General features: G+C 36.1%; 2 protein-coding genes across 7 annotated transcripts in view; one reads left to right on the forward strand and one right to left on the reverse strand.

Annotated features, from left to right (window-relative positions):
• GTF2E2 (general transcription factor IIE subunit 2) overlaps nucleotides 1–24,905 on the reverse strand; it is an 82,958-nt gene that overhangs the window by 51,710 nt on the left and 6,343 nt on the right. For all 6 annotated transcript variants that reach the window (XM_011371887.2, XM_011371895.2, XM_011371878.2 and 3 more), the window contains one exon: nucleotides 8,536–8,627. In XM_011371887.2, coding sequence (XP_011370189.1) covers nucleotides 8,536–8,627 — 92 coding nt within the window. The remainder of the gene's footprint in view (nucleotides 1–8,535; nucleotides 8,628–24,905) is intronic.
• Nucleotides 17,223–17,666, forward strand: SMIM18 (small integral membrane protein 18). Its single transcript, XM_011371857.2, has one exon. The coding sequence runs from the start codon at nucleotides 17,370–17,372 to the stop codon at nucleotides 17,664–17,666; it is 297 nt and encodes a 98-aa protein (XP_011370159.1). The 5' UTR covers nucleotides 17,223–17,369.

Genomic DNA, 24,905 nt, shown 5'->3' on the forward strand with positions numbered 1-24,905 from the left:
AACAATTTTTAACCTTTATTTTTAAAAAGTCTTCCAGACAAAACGCTCCTGGGAGTCTGAAATCAATTCATTAAAAATATAAAAAATTATAAACCCTTTTGTTTGCATGAACTAAGGAAAGAAGAATTTTTACTAACGTAATTGGTGAGATTGAATAAAAAAATTAATGACAAAATTTTGTAATGTATTGTGGTCATTATTGCCTCCCCAAATACTGCATTCTCTCCTCCAAAGACATCCATGTCCAAACCCTTGCAACCGATGATTATATGTTACCTTACATGGCAAAAAGGACTTCACTGATGTGATTAAGAATCCTGAGATGCAGAGATCATTATGGATTATCCGGTGAACCCAACTGTAATCACAAGTATCCTTATAAAGGAAAAACAGAGGCAGGAGAGTTAGATTGAGTATGAACAGTAGGAGATGTGCCAATGGAAGTAAGAGGTTGGAGTGATGCAACAAAGAGGCCATTCATTTGGCAAGAAATGCAGACAGCCTCTAGAAGCTGAAAAAAAAAAGGGGGCGGGGGAACAGAAGGTCCCCTCAGAGCCTCTGGAAGGAACCAGCCCTGCCTACAACCTGATGTTAGCCCAGTGAAATCGATTTTGGACTTCTGACTTCCAAAATGTTTCTCCATGTTTTAGATATATGTATTTGGAAGTATACAATCTAAACTAGAAGTAGAATAAAGGAATTTAGGGTAATTTTACTTGTCTAAGGACAGCAAAATCAAGTCTTTCAAAATAATTATTCCATATTCTCCATTATCGATGATTCTCAAATCTATTTTCCCTAGTTTTCTTCACATTAAAAACTTTTTCCCAGAGTGAAGTCAGCATCATGGCAGAGTGAGACAATCCCTTAGTATCCCCCCTTAAATCTACAACTAACCAAACATCCATAACCCCAAAAAGGTTCCTCTGCTCAACAAACTAGGATGCCTGAGAGATGCATATATTGGTGGGCGTACTGAAACGCACAGGACAGGCTGAACAGGTGGAAGAACAGGAATGGTGCCTGAAGCTGCAATTCCCCGATTGCACTGGCCAAGCCAGCAGCCCCAGCAAACACAGTAGTGGTGGAGGAGGTGGGGTGCATCCCCCACATCACAGCCTGGCAAAAGGAAAGAAGGGCAGGAGCAGTGTTGGTGCCTGAGAATCCATGAGAATCCAGCTCCTTCCTGACTGTGGTGCTACTCACATCACCAGAGAGCCTGGTAGCAGCAGCAGAGATGCGTCAGTGACCTCCCAGACACAGCACAGCATGCCAGCAGCCATAGGGGATCAGGTAGCAGTAAGACAGGCTAGCAAACCTGGCTCCCCCGCAACCTGCCACATGCCCACCCCTACCCCCCGCTTACCACACTGGTGATGCTGCAAGACCCAGGCAACCCATGCACAGCAGGGGCACCCACCACCCCAGCCACCCAGGCAGCGACCACCAAGACCAGAGAGATGTCCCACCACAATCCCAGAGGTGCAAGCAGAGCAGGTTAGAGATAACAAAAATATGTGTGCTATAGCATTATCTATTGGAAAACAAAAGAAAGACCTCTAATCAGCCTACTGAATTGCTAAAATCAAAACGGTACCTAAATAAGAAAAGTGTTTACACTTCAAATGTGTTGGCAGAGAAACACCAAACATCGTGAATGAACCAAGGTAACACGGTAACACAGAATGAAAATGACAATTCACCGAAAACCAGACTCCAAGTCATGAAAGATTGTGATCTAACAGAGAATTCAAAATAGGAGTCATGAAGAAACTCAACAAGATACAAGAAAACTCAGAAAGGCAGTTCAATGAGCTTAGGAATAAAATTAATGAACAGAAGGAGCATTTTGCCAAAGAGACTGAAGCTATAAAAAGAACCAAACAGAAATTCTGGAGCTGAAGAACTCAATAAATGAGATAAAGAATGCATTAAAAAGCACTGGAAACAGAGAAGACCAGAAGAGAACTAGCAAGCGCAAAGATAAAAATCTAGAAATGCTTCAGGTGCAAGAGACGAAAGAACTAATATCTTTAAAAATGAAAGAATCCTACAAGAACTATCTGACTCCATTAGAAAGGACAACAAGATAATGGGTATTCCAGAAGGGAAGAGAGAAAGAAAGAACAGAAAGCCTGTTCAAAGAAATACTCAATGAGAACTTCCCAAATCTGGCAAAGGAACTGGACATACAAGTACAAGACTCTAACGGAACACCTAATTATCTCAACACAAAAGACCTTCTCCAAGACACGTTATATTAAAACTGTCAAAAGTTAATGACAAAGAAAGTATTCTCAAGGCAAACAGGAAAAAGACAGTCACCTACAAAGGAAATCTCATCAAGTTATCAAATTTCTCAGCACAAAATCTAAAGACCAGGAGAGAGTGGAATGATATATTCAAAATATTAAAAGATTGCAACCACCCAGCCAAAATATATTGTGAAATGTTATTTTTTGTGATGTTCTCATTCAGTTAGTTATTATTCCCCGTGGTTTTATTAGCATTTGTTTGATAATCATGTCTGACAGTCTAGAGTGATTATTTTTGTAGATGATATTTGTAACAGAAGAGGATTCTAAGCTTAGGCCCGTGAACAATTATAATAAGGTTAGTAATAAAGAACAATCTTCTGGGCCATTTCACTGCACCAGAGCAACAAGAAATTTAAAAAAATAAAAACTACACCTACCATTACAACAAAGCTACTAATCAATAGGTTTTACACAAGCTGGTAATCCAAGTATCCTATTCCATCTGTGGTAACAATATATAATGGCTCCAGCACAACTGAAAAGACACTTAAATATAAGTCACAGGCATTGGACAAGTCAAAGTACTATTTTAAACAGCTACTAGAATCGCAAATCAAATTAAAGCTTTTGTATTTATTTTTTAAAGTCACCTTCAGTGAAAAACCTGAGGAAGTAAATTATCAGTAGAACTTATTACCCAGAAAAGGGAGAGAAGGGTGAGGGAGAAATCACACAGTTGGTAGGAACATAATAATGTCAACATGTCAAATGAGAGTAAAATGCATAGTAAATGAGAAAGTGAAAAGTATTAAACAATATGATAAGTCAACAAACTGGAGACATGTCACATGATGGTGAAGAGATCTGTTTAATAAACTGAGAAACAACAGCTTGTCTATCCAGATTGACAAAAAAACAGATTTCACCAATAAATGCATGCAGTAACATATGTAAAATTTTTAAATGATGGTGAATTTCAAGAAAAACTCTACTGTTGCAAAGAACTACCACCAACAAGCAAAGAGCAGGACATATTTAATGTGGTGTCTTCATATCTGGAAACAAAAGTCTGTCTTGGAGGAAATGCACTGTTATCTTCACAGATGTGCCCCATCAATGGTTGGCTCAGTACAGGTTTTACTCTCTTTTGTTTAAAAAAATAAAAAAACAAAAGATATTCTGATGTTGTCTCAAGACTCTACTTTCTTCAAAGAGGTACTAGTATCAAAAATCCTAAAAATGAAATGAAAATTGTCTTGAATGATGCTACAAAAATGATCTGCTTTATTGAATAAAGACCAGGGCACTTGAGCACATAAATCTGCTACATACAGAAATCTAGTGGCTTGGCAGAGGAGGAGTTCTCAAAAGAACATTTAAGCTGAAAGGTGAATTACAGAAGTGCTTTCAAGAAAACAGCAGACCCACCATACTTGACTGTTTTGAAGATGAAGAATGGCTGCAAAGCTAGCTTTCTTAGCAGACATTTTTTAAAAACATGTGAACTGGCTGAACTAGTTTCTACAAGGCTCTAGGAAAAAATGCTGTGACTTTAAGTGACAAGACTTCTGGATTTCAAAGGAAAACAGAATCTTTGGAAAAATCACGTGGCAAAAAGTAATCTTGCAATGCTGTTCGGGCTTGAGGAAAAATATTAGCAAATCTCAAGAATTACTTAAAGCCCCCAGGAAGAACTAAAAAACAAAACTGAACAGTACTTTCCTTTCCTTTCTACAGGAAAGTACTCCTGGGTAAAGGACCCTTTCCCTGACTCTTCTGCTCATTTACAAACAATTTGCTTAATTGGAAATGGTTTTAAAAAAAAAATCAAAGGAAAAAAATGAAATCTACCTACGTCACTGACTTGCATTAAAGCTGATGTCCTTTCTGGGAAGGAAGAACCACACACATATACACACAAAAAGAGTAGGCTAATAATAAATGAGACAAAATACATAAAGACAAAAGTATTATTCTCTGTTCAAAACTACTTTTCTGACAATTATTACTGACTTATTATATGCACAACTTAGTGATTAGGTAACATGTGAGCAGAAGGTATAACAATGTTTTGCAAGGTATTTTTATACCTGTATTTATGAGACATTGATATAGAATTTAAATACTTTAAAATTGTCAATAAATGTAGGTTCTTGACCCAGCCCTACTATCAACCAGCTCTGTGCCTATGAGCCAGTCATTTAATTTCTCTGGACTTTGAAGTTTCTAAACTCAAACATAATTCTCAGAATTGACAAGAGTTAAGTCAGTGGTTCTCAAATTTTAGCGTGCATCAGTCACCTGAAGGGCTCTTTAAAACATGGACTGTTGAGCTGCACTCCCAGAGTTTCAGATTCAACAGATCTAGGAAGGGGCCCAAGAATTTGCACTTTACATGGTCCCAGGAGATGCTGATATCTGGTTGGAAAATGACATTTTGAGAACCACTGAGCAAGAATAAACCAAACTAACCAAATTTTTCAACTTGTTTTATATAACTGAGATACAGCCACACAGAGATAATGATGAGATCAATAGAAAAATCATTCTATCAAAAACAATGTGCACCATGATTTGTCATCAAAGAACTAAAACAGTGTCTAATATGAAGAAAGAGGTGTCCTTCATAAGGGAATTTAAGATAACTTAGAGTGGTTTTTTTTTTTTGACTTACTCTTTCAAGCAATTAAATTTGTTTTACATTAATTGTTTCAATAAAAATCTTTCTAAAATGGACCATAAAATTTTTCTATGTTGTCCAACAGGTTGACTGAATATAATTTAATCTTTCTGCTGTCTCAGTTACTGCTATAAACTACTAGGCTGTGATACAGTAATAACCATCTTGGGAGCTAGTGAGATGTGTAGGGCAGTTTGTTTCTGTGCCAAATGTTCTGAGTATTATGATTTTGAAGTTCTCATATCTGCTTTTAATTTTTTCTGTTTGGTACTTCTTCCTGTAATCTCACTGTATGTATCTCAAACAGTACCCTATGGCGCTCCTTGAACTTTTTCCATATAATTCCTAAATAATTTTCATTGACAAAGAGTTTCTCTATAAGCAAATGAAGAAACTATGAGCTTTTTACTATTGTCTTTTTTTTTTTTGCTAAGTTCTTGGTTTTATCAGATCTTCAAAAAGAGTACACAAGGGACAGTTGAAGACTTTCCAAGAATCAGTTTACAGATCACTTTCCATATATATTCTATTTCAAAATACGCCCTCCCCTTTTTTCAACAAAAAAAGAGGGATAAAACTCTCACTTCCACCCAGAATTGATAATGCATTGCCTGGAGGTGTAATAAACTGTATGGACCCAAGAAAAGGATGTCAAAAAAACATTATTTGGGGGAAGCCTTCATAAATGATAACTGAGGTGTCACAGACTATCTACTATAGGGCTTCTTGTCTTTTCCAGTCTTACATACATCTAAGAGTTAATAGGATATTTTGGCCCCTGCTATGGCATTCTAAATTCTTGATACATTATAATTCATAGACAATTGAGAGCAGTTTCCTTTAAAGAACTTTGTCTCTTCCATCCCCACACACTCCACGACTCCATGCTATCTACAAATGCATCACTCTTTGGGGAGTGTATAATAAGAGCAAAGTAAAGGAGACATTGGTAAGAAATATCTAAAGATAAAACTAGATTTTTTTCAAGTTTTAAGTATAAGTAATTCTCTTCTGCAATTCTCAAAACTCATTCCTTGAATATTTATTAGCCTGAAGAAAAAGCACATTTAAAGAACTGAAGCAAATCAATTAAGGAGGCTGATTTTTTTAAATATAACAAATATTTTCCAGAACTACCAAACTGTTCAAATTATGTTCCAAAAAACTCGCAAAAACTGTATATGAACTATTTTAGATTAAGTGTGAATTATTTAATGTGGTAGTTAAAATCTATTTTGTCAAATCATATGAAATTTTTATTCTCATTTAGTCAATTTTCATTACAGCTTTTAAACAGTTTAATATTTCTACTTTCTATTTAAAAAACAATCATAGCTAGCTTTAAGACCAATTCACTTTTAACAACAGGTATCCTTCCCCTTCATTAATTACCCCAAAATAAAGTTATTTATTAATGAAGTTATTTCTGAATCATTCCCTTCTATTTATACTCAAAATCTGAATCAAAGAGCAGAATATACAAGCATTGGAAGACACATACACCTATTTATTTGAACTTAAAAGATATTTCATGATAAAAAAACAAGTTTGATATAGTTGGAGACTAGCTGACAATGGAGACTAGCTTTGTTAACTGATACTTTACATAAACTGAATAAGCTAAACCTTCAACCCAAAGTTTTGACAAAAGTATATTTATACACATAAAAGCATTTTATGAAAAAAATTACATGAGCAAGAGTGTACTGAAATTAATATTTTCTCAACCACTTCTGAATATATCAGATTAAAGAAAGTGCCTACAAGGGAAGAGGGGGAATGAATATAACAGACATTTGCCAAATTCTGATAAACCTTTTTTGATATACTCCCTAGAAACTAACAAAGTAAATAGTTAAGGACCAGGTACAAATCCTTTGGTAAGTTAGGTGGTTCACATTCTTTTGCTTTCAACAAAACTGAAGGAGGACCTAATAGAATTGTCAACTGATGGATGCTTGATGACAAATTACTAAGTGATTTTTGGCAAATAACTTGGAAGGTTCTGCTATCACTAAATTTCCATTAGAATGAACTACTTATATGACCATTTATTTCTCAGCACTTAAACCTACAAAGTCTAAAAGTAAGACCAGAAACTGGTGCCAAATCCTGTTTCATTCTATCAATAATTAACATATATCTCCAGATACAAAAACTACTGGAAGAAGACAGCTCCATCAATTTCATTTAAAAATGGATTTCTATTTAGTTATTATATACAAAGTGAATTTTAATCAATTTTCACATATATAAGTTATTCTAATCAATTGTCTGATAATTATCAAAAAATATTTTTAATACTTAGAGCCTACAGTCTCAGGCAAAACATTATTTTAAATTTACATACATATTGTTGTGGCAAAGAAGTTTGACAGATGATTAACAAAAGATTTTCAAGCATAATAATGCATTTAAAAAATACATAGCATTATCCTACAATACAAGAGTAACAGAACAAACAAGTTCAAAAGGAAAATAAAATTTCTAACCACTGAAATTTGTTTTTATATTTTTAAATTAATAATGCTAGTCCCTTCAATAAATTTAACAGTGATATAATTTATTGAAATATTACAATATGCCAGAAATTCTATCTTTTGTCAGTATAAACTTTTGTTGAAAAATTGTAGCTGTCAATTTAAATGTCTGCAAAAGGATACAGTTTTTCAAACTTCCTTCAGGGAACACCAATAAAATTTTGAAGAAAACTATCCTAGATATACAAAGTTATAAATAAAGGTCATCCAGATAAGTAAAAATTATTAGCAAAGTAGCAAAAACAAGACATTTAAATGTCAGTCTCCCTCAAAAGTCTGAAAACCATGAGGGAATATATTTTTCTTTCTGGGTATTCCTACCATTACCACTACAAATAGCATAGAGTCAGTTTTAACAACTGTTTACCATGTGTGGGAATTAACTAAATGGGAATAAGAGTTTACCAGAAGGGGGTAAATATGAAATCAACCGGCCATCTTAGCTATAAATGAAAGTTTACATTGATAAATTAAGGATTCAAAGATTTTAGTAAAGCCGAAATGTCATATCATCAAAACTGCAAAAAAAAAATTTACTAAATCTTCCATCAAATATTAAATTCCAATGCTTTTGTGAGTCAATGTTTTTCTAAGACTCTCAGTAATTCTCTGTATTTCTTCTCCAAGATGTAGAAAAGCCATCACCATGTGCCTGAAATGCCTAAACTGTATAGTTTTCACTTCTCACATCAATATAACAGCCTGTAAATCATTTACCTCTTCCTATAGTTTTTACAAGCAGGTATCTTTTGCAAGCAGGTATTGACTAAGAGTGACTTTATCCACTGCCTGAGCGCAATTTTATTATGTTATATGATGGGCTTAAATCGTGTCCTTGAATTAATGGACATTAAAGACACCTAGGTGACTCAATGCAATACTAATTTGATACAAAAAGCTTAAAGCATTAAGTATTTTTATAGTTTTTTTGAGGTATAACAGGCATACAATAAACTACATATTGAAATATATATATAATTTTATAAAATTTACTTCTCAAAATCCCAAATTCTTCTGCCAAAAAGTTAGAGGCTTTTTATCTGAGAAAAGTACTTACCTTCATATAATTCACAATTTTAGCAAGAACACCAAACTTATATCCAGAGCTTCCTGATAGAGCTTTCAAGTTAAATGATCCATTGCTATGATCTGAAAATGAAGTTCAAAAAACAATTACGACATTTTCATATTAGATATAGTTATGACTTTTAAACAGCTAAGATGATTTTAACCCTGATAAAGATTTTTCTTGTTTGAGCTTTTCTATCAAATGAATTCTATCCTATAAAATTTTGGTAAAGAATTCAAAATCTTTGAGTGTGTAATAAACTATCCAGTGTGTCGCTAGAACGGGAACAAAGTATAAATAATACGAAGGCATTAAAATACATTTCTTTTAATAAATATCTTTATCTCACTCTTTCCTTAATTCTGATTAGATTTCTCCCATAATTAGAAGCAAGCCTTTTTAAATAAGAAGACAATACAAATCTCAATATGATCCACAGTGCTTTTCTAACAAACTTAAAACCGTAAGAAGTGAATGGATTACTCTGAGGGATTAAAAAGTTCAATTTATCACTTATTACATCAACTTCTGCTTATCAACTTAAATGGGCATTAATTAAAGAAATTAATAAAGAGAATACCATAACTTTTAAAGTAAAATTCAGCATTTAATTAGAACTAAAAACTATAGGCATTGCCATTGCATAAACATGGATGCTTATAAAGAATGATAGCATAAAACAAGGAGTAATCTGTATAGAAGATAATTCGTTTCAGAATGGCTATCATTTTGTTGCATGCTAACAGGCAGAAACCCTAATGCTACTGTTGCATCATAAATGCATTCCATTAATCACAGGCAAAAACAGGTTAAAAAATTTCATCATAAATATTAAGAAAACATTTCAAAAGTACTTCTATTAGTAAGGCATCAGATCAGATATTATAAAGTTCCCTCCCATGTGGCTGACAAACAAAAGAGGTTAAATAAAAGAGGGGTGAGTCAATATCTGGCACCAGCTTGGTAATAATAATTTAAGCAAAAGAATGCATTAGAAGAACTGCAAGTCAAATGTAACAATTGTCAGAGATCCAAAAGAACAGCTTCTAGATGACAACATAATACTCCTTTGAGAATGGTTAGTGAAAAATATGCTTTTTTGAAACTAAAATGAGACTTCATATGCAATTTTCCTCTAAAAATAACTTTGTTAACCATCTGACAAGTTACTTGACACATTAAAGCTCTTATATCCAGAGCCTCCCAAAATAACGATATTAAAAATACCTTACAGGTGTGTTTTCACGCTTTGTCAATTATGAAATACTACCTACCTACATGGTTCATTTTTCAAGATGTTTAGGATCTTCACAACGATAATAGAAACTAACTTTTATTAAACACTTACTATATTGCCAAGAGCCACGCTAAAAGATTTTCTCATTTAATCCCTCCCCAAAATCCTATTTGAGAGATATTATCTACTTTTAAACATAAGAACACAGATAGTAAGTGGCAGAGTATGGACTCATATCCAGTTGTAAACTGTGATAATAGCTTGTAAAAGAATTATTAACTAACTAGTTTTTAACAGAGATTAATCCATCTGAAACTGGCTATTTTGTCAGAGTACAGAAATCTACATATGCACATTTACTGTTTTCTTGTTTAACTTTAGTAAAATAATATTAAGTTTGTCACATATAAACAACTAAATGGGAAGACTATGAAAAACGGATGACAAATAAGAAAGTAGCAAATGGGCAATCATGAATCACAAACAATTTTGTTTACCATGGGGTCTCCAGCATTTAACTCAATGCCAGGCATAGTAAACACTCAATAAACGTTAAACGAATGAATGAATGATTGGGAGGGAAGGAGAGAGGAAGAAAGGAAGGGAAAACTTCCAGGTATTGATATTTTAATGGCCCCAGAAACTAAAGTGCTGATTTATCTAAAAATAAGTCTGCAGAGAAAGCATTACACAGCCTGCTATTGTTAAAATAGCCACTCTCATAATTAAAAACTTTGATTGTTATGCTTACACCACAACTTTAATACGCCATTTGAAAAAAAATTCTGTCTCTAAACATCCAACTGAGGATTCTTTTGCCATTTAAATTTCCGACTGCTTTTTTAATGTAGGCAGTGTACCTACCAAAACTAACATTCTCCCAACTGGTAAAGCTGAAAACCTTATTTCTTTTCCCTCACAATTTCTCTTAAATCAAACTACAACATGGTAATAATCACTCCCAGAGGGCAAGACTTATATAAAACACAAGTACTTAAAGGAGAGGAAATATCTTTATGAGATTTTATGTACACTTCCTAGAGGAAATGTAAAGCTGGTAAACCTGTTTGTTTCCTAGGTTACTACCTCTCTCGACATCATCTTCTAGCCCTAGCACTGAAATACTCACAGAAGGATCTGAAAATTTATAGTTAAACACCAAGGAAATATCAGTTTGTTGCTAACTCACAAATTCCTACGCAGGAATTCAGCTAAAGGACAAAAATAAGGCAAGAAAAAGGGGTGACAGTTGATATCTCAGATAGCTCGACTCAAGTTTATGAATGATTTACTCTTAAGGGTGGCAAGACTTAATGTAAATTAATGTAGAGGAAACTGTCAGCTGCACTGTGGTTCAGCCAATAGAAGCACTGCTCCATCTTGGCTGTGCACTAGACTGCATTACAAACAGACGATACCATCGCCTCAACAGCAGCCTTTCAGACAAGAGGTAGGTTTATATCATCTTTTTCATTTAGCAATACATGTCTTTATGATGCAATATAAAAATATTTTGCTATAAAAATCAAGCAGAAAGCTTTGTTGCTACTAAAGACCAAAAAAAGCAATGTATTCATTTCATTGCTTAGTAGGATTTTATTATAAAAATATGAAGACTGCCTTATGCTTTTTGATAAGCAGCCTTACCATCTGTGCCTTAACAGAAAATTCATGCTATTTTCTATGAACCTGATGTATATTTAGACCTAAGAGTAAACCATAAACGTTTGATGTTAAGTGGTTAACTTGCTAATTTCAATTTCTCTGAGCTATTTCGTTTCAGCAGTTTGGTCTGTCTTAAACAAAGGATTTTTCTTCAAGAAAAATCTAGACTAAAAGCTAATCCTGGACTAAAGCTTTCTGATATAGGCAAATTATATTAGCTAGAAAAAAAGCAGTCACTTACAAGAAAGTTTGTTATATTTTAACAAATATGAGGAAATAGTTTGAATTATTTTTTATTTGATTTTGAGTGTAGATGCAGAGAATGCTGAGAAATTACAAATGTAACTTTTATATTAAAATAAAAAGACAATGAAGGTACCTTTACGTAGGCTGCATTATACTGTAACCAAAGACATCACTTATAGAACTTCAGACTTCCAGTAACATTTTAATTAAAATAATTCCTTACAGTGAAAATTTAAATGTATAGTATAATATACAAGTTATACTGATTAAATGAAAACCTTTTTAAATACTTTCATTTTGTATGACACAAAAAAAATTTATCACCATAATTTCGATATAACGTTAAACTTATTCTTAAACTGATTCTCCAAATAAATACAGAGTAAGTCTTTTTGATAAACTATGTTTTAAAATAAAAATGTCCTAAGAATTGGTTAATGGAGGAGAGTATGGTTCCTTTCCAGGTAATAAGATTATTTCATGGCTCAGAGTAAGCATTCATGTCTACTGAAAATTAGTTATCAACTAACTGCTAACCAAATTTTTAATTTTAAAATATTCGAGCATAAAAATTATTATTTAATAGATGCTAGAGTTCCAGGCTATTACCTATACATGCTGACCTAAAGATCCAGCTTTGCTTTTCTTTGCTGGTAAATGTACTTAAATTTTAAAGAATTTTTTTCATAATTTTTACTCAATTTTTTTAGCCAGTGTTCAGCCTATATGAGCAAAATATCCCTTACAAAGTCCAGAGGGTGCTGTAAGAAGATAGATCTCCCAGGTTCGGCACAATGGGGTTAGTTACCTAGAAAACATTCTTGTTTGTTATACGAAGTATAAAAAAAAGTCTTAGGTAAAATTTTAAAATAAAAACAATTCTGTCAAATAAAAGAGTTAACTTGTAATTCAAATTTCAGGTAAATTGTAAAATAATGTGCCATCCACATTATTTTAACACTATAATCAGCCTTTGTTTTACTGGTAATATATCTATAGTTAGTACAAATGGAGGCTCATTGCTGTTTCACTGAACTGACTAGACGCATGGCCTAACTCAGAGATCCAGGGCTGAGTGAACTGTTCTATATTTAAAGGGCATTATGATTAATTGATCATATTTCAAAGTGATATGCTTAAAGGCACTAGAAAATTCAATTCAAGGGCTTTTACCATAAATACAGCAAAAGCATAATTTTCTTCTGATCTGGCAATTAAAAGTTCCAAAACAGTTCCAAGTCTTAACCCCATAAATATTTCACTAGAATGTTTGAAATGGGAGGAAAAATAGGTGAAGGGAGTATTTCATTAAAAAAAAACAACTAAAAAATATGGTATTTACTTTAAAACTTCCCATTCCTGTAATGAAATTTTAAAGGGGCTATGAGAGATTAAAAGTAATACAGACAGTTCCTACCTTTTTTTTTTTTTTTACCATTTTCTTTTACTTTTCATAAGGCATGTTTACAGCATTTGCTTGATATCAATTTAAATTTTAGTTTCAAAAATAGTCTCAATACAAAAAAATCCTAATGGTAAATATCTTTCTGCTTGTCTAAGTATATCTAATCCATCAAAGTAAATTTTAGATTTTACCCTAAATTTAACACAAAAAATTACTAAAACTCTGCCATACTTTCAAAGAATAAACTATATTAAATGTGAAGTAGAAAATGACTCCATATTATAAGGATTTACTTTTTTCAAATGTTCCCAGAAGCTAACTAAAGAGTGAATGTTTTGAGTTGCTCATCAGTTATCAATACACTCACAAGAGGCAAACTGTCATCATTTACAACATAAACCTGACATGTATATACTCTTTCTTAAACTGCTTATATGCTTCTAGCAAAGCTTACAAGTGCCCTGGCAGATGGCATACACTGCTATCCACTGTCATCATTGCAAGGAGAATTATTATAAGCATATTTGTGTGTAGATAAAGTACACAGTGTAATCGAAATAAGTGTTTACTAATCCTAATTTTAATTTTTTGGAAGTAACTCAGAAAACTCAATATATGTATTAAATAGATATATAACACAATAGACTTTTAAAAACCAAAGACAAGGGATACTTTTAAATATATTAGTTTGGGTTTTGAGTAATATACTCAAATGGTTCAAAAACTAAAATGCTACAAGGTGTATCTTGAGAAATCTCACACACATCCTTGTCCACCAATTCTACTCTCCAACCAATCCCACAAGTAATCGTTGTTATTAATTTCTTGTATATCCAAGATTTTTGTGCAGATACAAGCAAATAAAAATATATATTTCTCCGTAACTATACATACTGTCTTGCACCTTGCTCTTTTCACTTAACATATCCTAAAAATCTTTCCATACCACTACACAATTACCTCACTGATGCATAATATTCAATTGTGTCGATATTCTATATTAATTTTAACCAGAAGAATAGTCATTGATGGGTAGAAGTGAACTTCAAGTGACTAAATTTAGTTGTGTACCTGTCTGCATGCCTCCGCCTTTTCCCCTCCCTTTCGCCTTTCTATCCATCTATTTTTTTAAGGGCAAGGGAGCCTGAAAAAATTTTAAGCAGTTTACTTGTATCTCAAAAATAAATAGAATATGAAGTGCTTTAAACCAATTTTCCAATCATTTTAAGATTACATTTTGAAATTAACTTACATTATTAGTCTTTACAACTTCTCCCCAGTTTTAAAGTCAATACAAGTAAAGAGGCCTATTCATGATTAAAATACAAATAACTTCAGTGTAATTTCAACCAAGCATGAGTTATAGACTAATATAGCCAATTTCTAGGAAAATTAAAAGTCTGATTTATTAGGAGACAAGATTCTGAGTGAAGCTTTTAATTTTTAACTTTTAGTTAAAATTACTATATTTTTGAAATTAATAGCAAAACATTTTAAATTAAGTTAATAAGGTAGATTAAACTAATTTGAGGGGCATAATGTGGAAACAGAGGGGAAACCTCTCTTTTCCCTCCCTATCACTGCCCCACCCCCACAGTCACTTCTAATGCCAGATTTAGAAAAGAATCTTTCAAAAGACGTCCCCATATTTTATAAAGGAATCGACCTAAAAGGCCTTAACAGAAAATCTAAGGAATATTTTCATCCATGCTGGAGAGGTCCTAGGTTAGTTAGCCCAGGTAAAATTATTAGAGACTCTCAAGCAATTCTTTCTGTTCTTTATCTACCCATGTTAAGTGGCATTGTACCCCATTTCCCCAAGGTCATATTCTTCTTCTTCTCCCTGTCTGTGCTGCTCTTCAAAAAGGACCTGAAACTCATTCACACTGAAGTAGAAATAATTGCAACAGTGTGTTACCTCTCGCAAGAATATCTGCATTTTAGTAGTGATAAAAATCTTAAAGGAGTTCCAAAGCTGAACTTTTTATAGACATTTGTGTGTATGTGTGCACCTACACACAACATTATTAGGAAGGCTGGGTCATAAAGACTTTTGTCTCCATTTGAATCAGTTTGTATGGGTTACTTGACTATTTGTGTGCAGAGTAATTAAAATCAGAGGCAGCAACAATGCAGAGGTTGGAAGGCTAACCTGTCAGAACATTCCACATTACACGACTCCAAGGGGCATCACTTACATTGTATTCTACATGAATAACACCCCATAACACAACATGAATGGTGCTCCCTGGAGTTGTGCAACACAGCAGCACTGCTTTCTGTAATACGCTTGGAACAGAAAAATTCAAAGGATAAAAGAGGGTAACTTTGAAAACGCTGGGTCTCCAAGCGTAGTCTGAAAATAATGTAATGTAATGAGCAGTTATACACCTGTGTTACAATGTATTTCTGTATGTCTCAGAATAGAAGCAACTGATTAATGTCCATCAGTTATCCTTCATTTTAAGATGAAGGATCACCAAGCACCATGAAACTGAAAAATTCTTAAATCCAAAAAGAAAAAATTAATTTAAGTCTTTTATATCTGGCCTCACCATCAATTTAACCTTAAAAATGCACAAAAGAAGGAACAAAATCCATCCAGAGAGGTGAAGTGATTTGCCAAGCAAATCTGATTTAAGAAAATAAAAATCTTAGAAAATATTTATTTATCAACCCCAAAGTTTTAAAATTACATCTATAAAGAAAACAAAGAAATCTAAGAAATTATATTGTTATGGCTTTGGGGTTTTTTTTAAGTCACTTTTTAATCTTTTTTTTTTTTTTTTTGATGTGAAAATAATATTATGGTTATGTTTAAAAACAGGGTCCTCACCTTTTAAGAGGTATATATATACTGAGATTTCTAGATGAATTAATATAATGTCTGAGATTTTCTTCAAAATAATCCATGGGGTGGCAGCAGTGGGTAGAGCTATAAACTGGCCAAGAGCTGATAAACGAAGTTGTATTATGAGCATATGGGGATTCGTTGTATTATGAGCATATGGGGATATACTTCTGCACCACCTTTAAGTTTTCTTTAAATGACACTCTCATATACAAGTTACCTCCAGCACCTAGAAAAGTATTGGTACACAGCAAGTAATCAATAAACATCTGATTACAAGAATAAACGAAAGTCTTTACAACTATGTAGAGGAAAAAAGTAAACAAAATAAGTCATCTTTCATAAAAGAAAGCATACAAACTGACAACAGTCTTTGAATTAGTGATATACTTTTTCCTCTTATTTCCAGATTTTCTTAGTATATAGATATTTTATAATTTTTAAAAATAAGTTTAAACAGATATTTTTGAAAGATCAAGGTAATAAAAATTCATCCTATTATTTTTACTGCTATCAAAATTTCAATCCTCATGGTCCCATTTAAGGCCTAACAAATATCAGGTCAGCAAGAGCAAGACTTAATAACTCGCTGTGAAATGGAATAATAATTTAATAAATGATATCTGAGGCACTAAATTTGTTTTTAAAATGTTCATGTCTATAGGTCATTTAGTTATATTAAGCATTTAAGATTATCATATACACAACAAAAATATCCTTAAAAAAAGATTAAGGTCTCTTCATAGGCAACTTTGATTTTTCTCTCTCTACTATTTTCACTCAGCCACTATTTCCTGATTCAGGTAACCTGTCCTTGAAGTTTAAAGGAGTGGAAATAGGAGACGTAAATACACTGAACCAAGAAGGTAAGAAGGATCCACAAGGGTAATGAGAATAGCTTTTCTGGAGGCAGTTTCAAAAACATGGCCTTAAAATGCTAAGATTTCTTGTAGACCACAGCTTTACTCAAATTTTCAACCAATTCAGCTGCCTTTTTCCTCCTTCCACTAGCAGTTAATTTCTGTGTATAAGTCTTAAATATATATATTTGTCTAATAAATAATATACATAAAAATATATAGGATGGTTTACAGAATACACTGGCATACAGAAGAAGTTAATACTAAATTTATTTTTAAATTAATTTATTAAATCATAAAAATATATAGGATGGTTTACAGAATACACTGGCATACAGAAAAAGTTGATACTAAATTTATTTTTAAATTAATTTATTAAATCAATTTAAAAATACCATTCTGGTAGGAAAAAAGACACAAGTCGCCTATACAAATTTACTAACAAATCTTAGTTAAAATTGAGATCTGAATTGACAGATCTGTACTTTGGTTACATACATTCATGTTCCACTTTTTTACAGATTCAAAAGGGCAAAATAAGAAGTGAAATCTCTAAGAATGGCCTCCTTGAGCTCCAGCCTCTGGAATGAAACCACTACATCTGTTTATCAGTACCTTGGTTTTCAAGTTCAAAAAATTTACCCTTTCCATGATAACTGGAACACTGCCTGCTTTGTCATTCTGCTTTTATTTATATTTACAGTGGTATCTTTAGTGGTACTGGCTTTCCTTTATGAAGTGCTTGACTGCTGCTGCTGTGTAAAAAACAAAACGGTGAAAGACTTGAAAAGTGAACCTAACCCTCTTAGAAGTATGATGGACAACATCAGAAAACGTGAAACTGAAGTGGTCTAGCACTCTAAATAAGGTGAAAATCTCTGAACAGCCTTCAACTACTGAGGAAAAATTTTTTCTGAGGCCAACTATTATTACAAAATCGACTGACTTTGAATGATCAAAATTCTTTCTAACAGAAGTGAAAAACAAATATGTACTTTGTGTGTGCGTATCATTTCATTAAATATACAGTAAAACTACACAAATGTGAATAATTTACTAATTTATTTAAAATGACACTTCAAAAATTGGATGAAAGATTCCTAGAATTCAATATTAAACAGCAAAAGGTAAAATCGCAAACATAAGCAAGGTTAATGATGTCAAAATAAGTGATACCTAAACAAATCATATGGACTAAAAAATAGAGTAGTACCCTATATGTTTTGATAATAAAAATGCTATTTAAATGCTTACCTAGATCCAAAGTAAAATACTTCCACTTATAAAGTCCTTATTAAAAAGCAGCATTTTCTAATTTATTGAAGACAACATACAAATTTTTAAAGACTTAAGTTTTATGTAGGACTAGTGTGAAAAAAGTCTCCAAATAATCAGAAAGGTCAGAAGTATACTTGCCTAAAATTTTCATAAAATGGACTGTTGAAATACCTGGTTTAAGAAGGGCAAGCTATTTTCAAACTAAAACTTACTAGCACAGCAATAAATTTCATTTCTTGAGCTTGTGCTTTCATTTTACTTCTCACGTTCACACTCACAGGGCTAAGATACGCAATGTAGAAAAGAATGCAAAAAAAAAAAAAGTCAAAAAATAGGACCACTCAACACCTATTAAGAAATATGGCAATTTTGTTTCTTGGAATTCCAAGGGCTATACGGATATATTTTATAACCCTAGGATTATTTTGCTACCACCAAAGAGCAAGTCAAAGCATGTTCTTAACCACTAGAACTGTCCTTAGGCCCGAAATGCAACTCTTGAAAATTTTTCGAAAAATTAGTTCAAAAGAAAAAAGCTCAAGATACAAAGATGTTTACTACAACTTTACTAAAAATAACAAAAAATTGGAAATAGCCTTTAACTAAATGTGGCACGTCAACTTAACAGATTATTAAGAAACTAATGAAAATTATGGCAAAATAGAACATATTTGATATGTGAAAAATATCTCATTTTCAATTTAGAAAACCCTAAGTGCCAGTCTGAAATGGCTTTTCCACAAAATAGTTTGTTTTTTTCTAACATTAGAAACAAATACAAGTAATGTAACCAACTTTCAAAGGACTTGTGAAACCTAGATATACAAAATATTTTGGTAACCAGGAGCTATTCTGAGCACTGTTAAAACTACTTTTTTAAAAACAGTAAACTTTAGGGTCCTCGCCATGAATGGAAAGCATCCAGGTCCTTTAATAACTAAATTTTCTGATAATGAACACTATTGATTTTCCCTACCTTGCCCTGCAATTTATTTAGCCATTAAACAAACATGTATTGAATGATTCTATGTGTGAGGGATAGGAGGCAAATAACTAACTACAAGATTACAATGGCACACAGTAACTTAGAAAGTTGGAAAGTGCTGTGAAAATTCAAAGGCTCAGCACTGAATTCAAGTAGTAAAGTGGGAATAACTTTTAAGCTAAGACTCAAAAAAATAGGAGTTAGTCAAAAGAAAGAGGGAAGTAGGTAAGAAAAAATGTTGCAGTTAGAGGAAAGAATATGAGCAAAGGCCAAGAGGCAAAAAGAGAGTAAAGCATGTTAGATGAGCTACAAGTCAGTATCGCTAAGAGAGAGTACAAGGAGAACAGTGAGATATGGGCATAAAAGAGAGTGGAAACTAGAGCAGGTAGGAAAAGATGGACTTTACCGGAAAAGCAATGGTGATCACTTTAAGTGATGACATCATCAGATTTATGAATAAAAAAAGCACTGACTGGGATACAGAGAATGGACAGCAGAGAAGCTAAACCAGAAGATCTGGTAAACAACTAATTGGGAAATCCAATGATAGTGACATGAACTAGGATTCTATGGTAGTCTTTAGTATTTATACCCAATATATGCAGTTCTCTTTCTGAGCACGAGAAACCCCTGTGGCTGGGTACAGCCCTGTGACTAGATTTAGCCAATGACTAGTGAAAGGAAGTGATGCGTGTCACCTCCAGGCCAGAGCATTTAACTGCCAGGAAAGATCTTCCAGAATTCTCTTCCCCCCTAGCACTGAAACCAACATTTAAAGTACCAGTACTCAGTCTACAACTATGACATTCTGAACGCGTCCGATCTTGTCTGCTCTCGGAAGCTAAGCAGGGTCGGGCCTGATTAGTATTTAAATGGGAGACCACCTAGGAATACCAGGTGCTGCAGGCATTAAAAATAATAATAATAATAAAGTACCAGCACTCTATAAGCCTGGGTCCCTGAGAGACTATAATAAGTTCAGATCCCTGCCAACACATGATAAACATGTGGTATGAAAGAGAAACAAACTTTTGTAGTTTTAAGCCAGCATCAGTAAACGCTGCTTCCTGCTTATAGCCTTGGTGTCCCGTCTCTCAGAGAATCCCACAACATTTCTGGTGGCTCGTCCAGGATCTGAAGATGGCGGTTTTCACCTCCTTTGTCTTCGGGGTCTGGCCCTTGGGATACTGGGAGAAGTAGACTTCACCTGGTGCACCAGGAGACCTATTGTCTGTAGGGAAAGACAACTCTTCCAGCGGACGAGGGTGGCGGCTCCGAGAGCACAATGGAACCCGGAGAACACCACCCAACTGAGTGATAAGGACCCGGGTCCCAGGAACAGCCTCCATTAGAGGACAGAAGGGCAGTCTGCTCAACTCCCAAGGTCACTTGATTACATTTGTTAGAGGAAAACAATGACCTCTCAGGTATACAGGGCGGAGAGTGGTGTGTGTATGGTGTGCGTTTGCATGTGACTAATACGTGGGCTTCCTACAAAGCGAGAGTTGAGCCCCTATCTGCGGGTCCGTGGCGAACCTCATACAGCTTAGGGTGGTGTCACTGGATCTCCATGAGGAATCTACTCCAGTGATCCAAGTCGGGGGTTTATACCGCCCCATCAATTGCTAAGATCCCCACAAGGGGAGTGGCCGGAGACCGGTGAAGCAAATCTCTGAGTGCATGTGAGACACCAACCACGGGTGGAAGGATGGGTAGACAACTGAGTAGACACCTTTAGGTCATATGCTTAAGAATTTCAAAAAAGGGTTATTCAGGAGATTATGAAGCTAAACTCACCCCACAGAAACTCTGCACCTTTTATGATTGACTGGTCCTCTTTTGGCGTTGGGTGGCCAGCAGAGGGAGCTCTCAATAGGGAAGTCATTGCAAAGGTCTCAAGTCATTACCAGTCAACCGGGCCACCCAGATCAATTCCCTTATGACGATTCCTGGGAGACAATAGTTCGCATCCGACCCCCTTGGTTGAGAGCCTACCTAAAGGACAACTGTAGGGTCCTCCTAGCCTGAGCCTTGGCGCCCTCCCGAGGTCAATTAAAGGAAAAGAGGCCTGTGTTGTCAGCAGATCCAGAAGTCAGTCAATCTTTGCCTTCCAATGGGAAAGCCCTAAAAGCGGAAACAAGGGCCAGGTAACATGGACACAGCTGCCTCAGGGGTTCAAGAACTCCCCAACCATTTCGGGACAGTTCTAGCCTCGGATTTAAAGGCATTCCCGGCAGACCAACACAGCTGTACATTACTCCAGTATGTAGATGACCTCCTCTTCACAGGAAAGACCTATGAGGAATGCACGGAAAGAATGCATCTACTCCTCAATCTCCTATGGGAAGCAGGTTACAAGGCCTCTAAAAGGAAGGCTCAAATCTGCCAAGAGTCAAATACCACGGTTTCCACCTGTCGCAGGGACAACACCAACTGGGCCCAGAAAGGAAACAGTCTATTCAATTCCCATCCCTACCACCCAGTGACAAGTCCGCAAATTCCTCGGAGCAGCTGGTTTCTGTAGAATCTGGATACCTAGTTTCTCCATCCTGGCCAAATTCCTCTATGAAGTCACAAAGGGAAAAGAACATGGAGCCTCTGGGAATCTACACAACAGAAGGCCTCTGAAGAAATCAAACGGGCACTCACTAACATCCCAGACTAGGATTCTCAGATTTAACCAAATCTTTCTTTCTGTATGTACACGAGCGCACGGGTGTCGCAGTAGGGGTTCTTAACCCAACTGCTAGGATCTTGGCACTGCCCTGTGGCTTATGTCTCTGAACAGCTTGACTCTGTCGCCCAGGGCTGGCCACCCTGCTTGCAAGCACTCAGAGCCATGACTCTCCTTGTGTCAGAGGCCAACAAACTGACTATGGGGCAAGAACTGACAGTTCGAGTACCACATTCAATAACAACATTACTGGAATACACGTAACAATATTGGCTAACCAATGCCCAGATGGTCAGATACCAAGGAATGCTATGCAAGAATCCACAAATCTGCCTAGAGGTAGTACAAATCTTGAACCCCGTCACCTTGCTACCTGTTGTGTCTGGCCAGCCAGATCACAATTACACTGAAGTCATGGATGAAGCTTTCCAGCCAACCCAATTTGAGAGACCAGCCCCTCAAGGACCCTGATGTAGAATATTACACTGATGGTAGCAGCTTTGTGAGGGGAGGAGAACGCCTTGCCGGATATGCTGTGGTGACCCTACATTCCACTACTGAAGCAAAACTTCTGCCTAAGGGAACCTCAGCATGGAAGGCAGAGCTCATTGCCTTGACTTGCGCCTTTCAGCTGGCAGCAGGAGTGTGTGCTAATATATAGAATGACTCTAAGTATGCCTTCACCACCCTCTATGTACATGGAGCCCTGTACAAAGAAAAGGGTCTAATCAATTCAGGGAGAAAAAGCAAAAATATGGAAAAGAAATTCTAGAACTCTAAGATGCTGTGTGGGCCTCCAAGAAAGTGGCAGTCATGCACTGCAGAGGACATCAAAAAGGGGATGACATAATGGCCCGGGGCAACCGCAGGGCAGACCATGTTGCCAAACTGGCAGCAGCCAAGAAAATGGCCACCCTATGGCTCTAACTGCTTCCCTGTTTTCAGTCCTTTAGCTAAATGGGACCCCGAGTACGTGCCTCAAGAAGCAGCCTAATTTAAGATTGAAGAGGGAGCCTCCTCCCTGTGGTTGGTGGAAGTTCAAAGATAGGCGAATTGCAGTCTTTGGGGCCCTAGCCCCAGCTTTTGTCAAGCAGTTTCACCAAAGGACTCACCTTGGTAGCACTGCCCTAGAAACCACTCTGAGCAGATACTCGTATGTCCTCCAGCTCTCTAGCATCTCCCGAGCAGTGTGTGAATAGTGTAAGGTCTGTGCCCGCAAAAACCCCAGGCAAGGGCTATGTGCCCTACCGGGGGTCCAAAGTGTTGGTGGCACTCTCTTTGAGGAACTTAAAGTAGACTTCACTAAAATGCCTCGATCACGGGGCCTCAAGTATCTCTTGGTCTTTGTATGCACCTATTCCAATTAGGTAGAGGCTTATCCCACCTGGGTTTTTTTGGACTGAGAAGACCCAAAAAGTAGCCAGACTGCTCCTCTGAGAAATTGTTCCACAATTTGGCCTACCAGTTACCTCTGGCTCAGATAATGGGCCAGCCTTTATACCAGAAATAGTGCAGCTACTAGCTAAGAATTTAAATGTTAAATGGAAATTGCATACTGCCTATCGACCACAGAGTTCGGGACAGGACCCTTAAGATTCAGTTGGGAAAACTAAGTCAGGAAACACATCTACATTGGGACGAAGTTCTCCCCATGGCACTATTAAGCATCAGGTTGGCCCCAACCAAGAAGACTGGGTTTTCCCCCTACAAGATCATATATGGGCAATCACCACCACTTATCAAAGGACTTCAAGGAGACCTCAAAGAAACAGGTGAATTGACTCTGAGACAAGAGCTTCCGGCTCTAGGGACCACCTTCCAGACTCTCAACCAATGGGTTAGGGAAAGGCTCCCTGTCAGTTTAACCACTGAAGTTCACTCCTTTAAGCCAGGAGACTCTGTCTGGGTAAAAGAGTGGAACATTTAGCCCCTAAAACCCCTGTGGAGAGGCCCCTTTACTGTCATTTTGTCTACCCTCACTGCAGTTAAGGTTGCTGAAATAACACCCTGGATACATCACAGCAGACTTAAACCTGCAGCTGCAGAGTGGGAATGTGTTCCACACTCCTTCGAGCTCCTCAAGGCAATCTTCTGGAAAAAAAAAAAAAAACACCAACTGTGCCAAAAGAACAAGGGTAAGATGTCAGCCCCACTTTGGTCACATCGGAAGCTGACCAATCTACACGCAGCAGAAGCCTGAGGATGACATCTCATCAGAATGGCATCCCTAAAGGCTCTTTTCTTTCCCCTCCTACCCCACTACATGTATGGAACCAGTCTCCCCACTTCTTCTTCTCCTTGTACCCATTGCATGCAAAGGTACAAGATAAGGTCCAACATTGCCACTGGCTTCACTTCCATAACCAGCCTACCCAAAGGGTGTGCCCTAAACGCCACACTCTTCACTCACTGGGGATTCCAATATTGGATGGGATACATAAAGGTTAGATCTGAGAGTGGCCAATCCTGCCAAGAGCCTAAAAAAATTAGGGAAAACTTGGGGGTGTTGGCCATAGACTTCAAGCAGGGAAAGGTCCATAACCATGCAGAGGGCCCAGCAGTCGAAGAAATAGTCCAATGGCTGCGTAATTCAACCACATCTAAGCCTACACCGTCTCATAGGCCCCAAAGCCCACAAATGTATGATCAGCTAAAGGTAGCTTTGGGCCAAAACCTAGACTTTCCAACCCTAGGGAAGAACCTCTTTGTTGACCTAGCTGGAAAGATAGCCTATGAACTTGGAGCAGCACTCATGAGTGAACATTGGCCTTGGAAGGGAACTAGCCTAGATGCCTTTTACCTCCTTCAGTGGAACTACACGGTGGCTCATCACAAAGAGGGTCGACCCCAGAGCTGGGTCCTCTGCTCAGAAGTGGTAGGGGAAGAATGTCTTGGCATGATGGGTCCAGGATACACTCAGTGGGTTGGAGAAACTCCATGTAAAAAAATGCTATTTTTAAATCACACAGACCTAAACTGGTGGTTCAAGGTTCCTTCCTGGTATTGGGCCAATAATACTGCAGCTAACTCTTCCTTGTGCCACTCTCTCAATCAAAACTCGCCTGTCACAAACTGTACTATAGAGGATGGCACGGTCCCTAACCCTCTCCACGCCATCCCAGCTATTGCCAAATTCTGGGAAAAACTCAATTCCACA

This window comes from Pteropus vampyrus, unplaced genomic scaffold (assembly GCF_000151845.1).
Source record: "Pteropus vampyrus isolate Shadow unplaced genomic scaffold, Pvam_2.0 Scaffold8, whole genome shotgun sequence".
NCBI classification, from domain to species: Eukaryota; Metazoa; Chordata; class Mammalia; order Chiroptera; family Pteropodidae; genus Pteropus; species Pteropus vampyrus.

What these genes read in the sequence shown, in the direction of transcription:
- SMIM18 (XM_011371857.2), top strand. Translation starts at nt 17,370, where the DNA reads ATGGCCTCCTTGAGCTCCAGCCTCTGGAATGAAACCACTACATCTGTT.